This window comes from Strix aluco, chromosome 24 (genome assembly GCF_031877795.1).
Source record: "Strix aluco isolate bStrAlu1 chromosome 24, bStrAlu1.hap1, whole genome shotgun sequence".
Taxonomy (NCBI): domain Eukaryota; kingdom Metazoa; phylum Chordata; class Aves; order Strigiformes; family Strigidae; genus Strix; species Strix aluco.
Window position 1 is genome coordinate 9,721,016 of NC_133954.1, and position 4,511 is coordinate 9,725,526.

At 66.1% G+C, this 4,511-nt stretch overlaps 1 protein-coding gene across 1 annotated transcript; it reads left to right on the top strand.

The window, feature by feature from the left end:
- Positions 1-749: 749 nt before the first annotated feature.
- EIF1 (eukaryotic translation initiation factor 1) lies at positions 750-2,034 on the top strand. Its single transcript, XM_074849433.1, has 4 exons — positions 750-920; positions 1,148-1,311; positions 1,406-1,507; positions 1,813-2,034. Exons 1-4 carry the CDS (start codon positions 890-892, stop codon positions 1,855-1,857), a joined length of 342 nt encoding a protein of 113 aa, XP_074705534.1. The 5' UTR covers positions 750-889; the 3' UTR covers positions 1,858-2,034.
- Positions 2,035-4,511: the final 2,477 nt, after the last annotated feature.

The window sequence follows — 4,511 nt, forward strand, 5'->3', positions numbered from 1 at the left end:
GCCACCGGGCAGGCAGCGTCACCCGCGGGCCGGCGGCGCGGGGGGTGACGGGGTGTTCTGAGCACCGGGAGATCAACCGGGCCCTGCCCGCGCCGCACGGGCTGGCGAGCAAACCCCTCGTGCACCCGCCGGCGCCCCGAGGGCCCCGCTGCCGCCTCCGCGCGGCCTCCAGCGGCTCCCGGCCACGGCAGCGCGAGGGCTGCGGGGATGGGCCCGACCCAACCGCATCTCGCCGCCGCCGGCTTCGCGTCCGTCCTGCAGCCCCTGGCCGCGGGGCCGGCGCAGGGAGGGGGCCCGGGCACCGCGGCACGGGGGGTCCCGTCCCACCCCGGGGATCCTCGCGCCCAAGGGCCGCCCCCCAAGGCCCTGTCCCACCGCGGGCCCGTGACGCACACCCCGGGGCCGGGCCCCACGCCAGGGCACCGCTCCCCCCGCCCCGCCGCAGGGCTGAGCTCAGCGGGGCAGCGGCCGCGGGCGGGGCCGGCGGGGCCCTGGAGGGTCCCCGAGGCCCGGTCACGGCGCAGCACCGGGCCCCGCCAGGCTCCGGCCGCCCCGCGCATGCGCCGCCCGCACGAGCCCGGCCCCCCCCCCGCCCGGGCCTCCGCCGCGCACGCGCCCGGCCCCTCTCCGCCAGCCGGGCGCGGCCGCGCTCGCCCGTGCGGCGTGACGCCCCCGCGCGGCGGCCAATCACCGCCCTCGCTTCCCGTGCGTGCTGGCGTCACACCGCGGCCGTATATAAGCGGGCGGCGCCAGTCCCGCCCCCCTGACAGCGTCTCCAGCCGCCGCCGCGAGAGCATCCTCCGCCGAGAGCCGCTCGCGCCGCCGCCGCCTCCGCCGCCGCCTCCGCTGCCGCCGCCTCCGCCGAGGGAAGGGAAGGGAAGCGTATCGTATGTCCGCTATCCAGAACCTCCAACCCTTCGGTGAGGCCCTTTGTGCGGCGGTGGGGCCGGGCCGGGCCGGGGGAGCGGCCTGGCGGCCCCGCCCTGAGGCGGCCCCGCCCCGTGGCGCAGTTGCTATTCCCGGGGCCGGTTGCGTCAGCCGCGGGGGGGGGGGGGGGGGGGGCGGGTCCTGCGCCTGACGGGCGGGCGGGCTGGCCAATGGGCGGCGGGGCGGTGGCGGGCCGGGGTCTGACGGGCGCTCTCCGCAGACCCCTTTGCTGATGCAAGTAAGGGTGATGACCTGCTCCCTGCCGGCACTGAGGACTACATCCATATAAGGATCCAGCAGCGGAACGGCAGGAAGACCCTCACCACAGTCCAGGGCATCGCGGATGATTACGATAAAAAGAAACTGGTGAAGGCCTTCAAAAAGGTGGGTGCTGCCGGGCTCAGCTCCTGGCCTGCGCGGGTGGCGGGGGCTGTTTGGGATGCGTGTCGAGCTAAGGAGGCTCTTCTCTTTGCTGCAGAAATTTGCCTGCAATGGAACTGTAATTGAGCACCCTGAATATGGAGAAGTGATTCAGTTGCAAGGTGACCAGCGCAAGAACATATGCCAGTTCCTCGTGGAGGTGGGTCTCTGGGGTCTGTGCGGGCTGGCGGAGCGTCCGGCTGAACGTGGGGCTGTGCTCGTAACCGCCAGGTTCTCATTGTAGCGTCAGCAGAGCAGGCTGATGGAGGAAGCTCTTTCTGTTCTTCTTGAAATTCTTGCTCGAGGCAGATGCCACCCGGCAAGTTTTGCGCCTGCAGTCTAATCTTCGTCCCGTGCTTTAGGGGGGAGCAGAAGTCTGGCGGTTCCGCAGCGCTGGTGGCGTACGGGTGTGCGCAGAGGCCTCTCTGCTTCCCTGTGCTGTAAGGTGCATTTTTTTTCTTGCAGATTGGACTGGCTAAAGACGACCAGCTGAAAGTCCATGGGTTTTAAGTGCCTGTGGCTCACTGAAGCTTTATGCAAGAAGATTTCCTTATCATGAAATTCCCATCTGTCCCTTGTCATAAGTTTAAAACCAGCCAGTTTGTGTAATGTAACAATCTTGGGTCCACTGTTCAGTCTGGACTAGTGTAATTCAGTGATGTAATAAACTGACACGAGCCCATGCTATCTCGTCTTGCTGTCCCTCATTTAACAGAGGTAAATCGGGCGTTGGGCACGGTCCAGCCTGAAGCCAAAAGTAACCAGATGGTCCAAGTTAAGCCAAGGGACTCGGCCTGTCAGTCCGGAGACCGTCCGCATCGCTCCTGGGTCCAGCTGCTCTTCGTGCCGATGGACGGGACCTCCCGCGGGCCGGCCCCGCGCCCCCCCCGCGACACGGCGCCTTCCCGCCGGGCAGTGCCAGCCCGGGGCGGCCGGGGGAGCCGGGGAAGGAGCCACTGAGGAGCGACGGCCAGGCGGGATGGCGGCAGCTCGGGGCTGGCCTGGGTCCCCACGCGCCCCCCCAGACTGGGCTGGCGTCCCCCAAGGAGCCCCTTGGGTTAAACTCCTGACAAGGGATCGATTCTGGACTAACGCACCGTTGTAGACAGAGCCGCGGAGCTTACGTGCCACTAGCAACTGCTGCCCTGTGAAGTAACAGGTTTTTGGTTTCATTTTTAATGTGTTATGTAATGTATTTAAAGTCTTATTTAAATAAAAATGGTTTTCAAAAGCATTTGCTTGGTGGATTCAGTTGCTTTCTGGAGCCGCAGTGCCTTGTTTTCTGGAAGCGGTGATGCCGCGGGCTGGGAGGGGCATGGGGCGGTCGCGCAGCCCCCGGGGGCTCGGTGGGGCGCTGGGGAGTGGTTCCCTGTGGGTGCTGTACCCGGGGGCAGTCGAGTCACCCCTGTCCTGGGCCGCAGTCAGCCCTTGTGCTTGTGGCACCCTCAGCCTCTGGCAGGGCCAAACCGGGGCGTGGGGCGGGGCTGGCACCGCATCCAGGTGGGGGCTGGGGGCGCCCTTCGCCCTGAGCCCCCGCCAAGCAAGAACAGCATCACCTGGGGTCCAACGTGCCCTGGCAGAGCAGCTCCGGGCGTGGGCAGGGCCCTTCTGCAGAGGAGAGACAGGAGCGTGCAGGGGGGCTGAGAGTCTCCCCCGGCCCGGGGCAGCTTCCTCAGATCACCAAGGACCCACGGGTGCGCTGAGGGGGCAGGTGACCCCGAGCCCTGCAGCGGGCAGGGGCAGCGTCGAGGCTCACGCGGGGATGTGTGTCCGTGCCCGGGGCCTGGCGCAGCGCGGGCTCTGGTCTGCTGCTGCTGCTCCAGAAATTCAACTTCCCCTGCCTGCGCTGGGGCCTTTTGGGGTTCCTCCCCGCTGGGGTTCACCCGGCTGCTCGCAGCCGTTCAGTCGCAAGAGGGAGGCACCGCCTCGGCCCCAGTTCCTCTGCCAGCGCGGCCCAGGCTGGGCCAAGGCCAAGGACTCCCTAAGCACGGCCTTGCCCGGCTTTCCTGGGTCAGGCCTGTCGCGGGAGAAGGCACCGGGCTGCCAACCTGCGTCAAGGGGCTGCCCGGCCCATCGCGCCGGAGGAAGCGGCTGCGGTGCCCCCGTCACCCTGACGGCTCATTTGGCCCAGATTGAGCCATTAAAAGCCAGAAATTGCAAAACAATTTGTTTGTTCCTTGTAAAAAAACCACTCCGCAGCGCGAGCAGTCGATGGCCGCGGAGCCTTCCTGCCCATCCAAAGCCCATTTGTCCTGGGGTTGTTTGGGGAGTGTGACACCAGCGTGACACCAGCGTGACACCAGCGCGGGGGCACAGGCCAGGCTGCGGTGTCACTCGTGTGGGTTTATTGAAGGAGGGAGACAAATGTTCTCTACAAATACAACGAGAGGAGGGTAAATATGGGCAAGAGGAACCATCGGTACTGAAAGGAAAGACTGGGGGGGGGGGGCAGTGCAGGGGGCACTGGGGCAGCTCGTGCGCAGCAGCCGGGCGTTACCGAGCCTCGGGGTGGGCACCGTGTGCCCCCAGCACAGTCCGGGGCTGTCGCCAGGCTCAGCCAGGAGCGGGGCCCACCCGGCCCACCACACCCCAAAGCTTCTGGGGGTGGAGGTCGGGGAAGAGGTACGAGCCCACTCCCTCCACACCAGCAGCCAGAGCTGCCCCTCAGCCCCCACTCACGGGGTCACCTCAGCCCGGGCACAGCACATGCACACACACACACATGCACATGCACACGCACACACACACAGAGACACACACAGAGACACACACAGAGACACACACACACACACACACAGAGACACACACACACACGTACTGATGGGGCCAGTGGTGGCACACCCCCCCCCCCCCCCCCCCCAGCCTATCAACATACGTGCCTGTACACATACATGTGTATGTCCTTATACCTGCAGCTACATGGAGTGACACACATGCAGATGTAGGTGTGCAGATGTGTGTGTGCACACATACCCGTGTGTACAGCGATACGCGCGCGTGCACACACGCAGGTCGGGGATGGGGGGGGGGGGTGTACACATACGTACATGCCACTGGGGCGAAGTGCTCCATATAGTCTCCTCACACACACACACACATACAGCCACACGTGTGTGTGTGCACGTAGGGGGCAAATTACCCCATACAGAGTCCATCCGCATGAC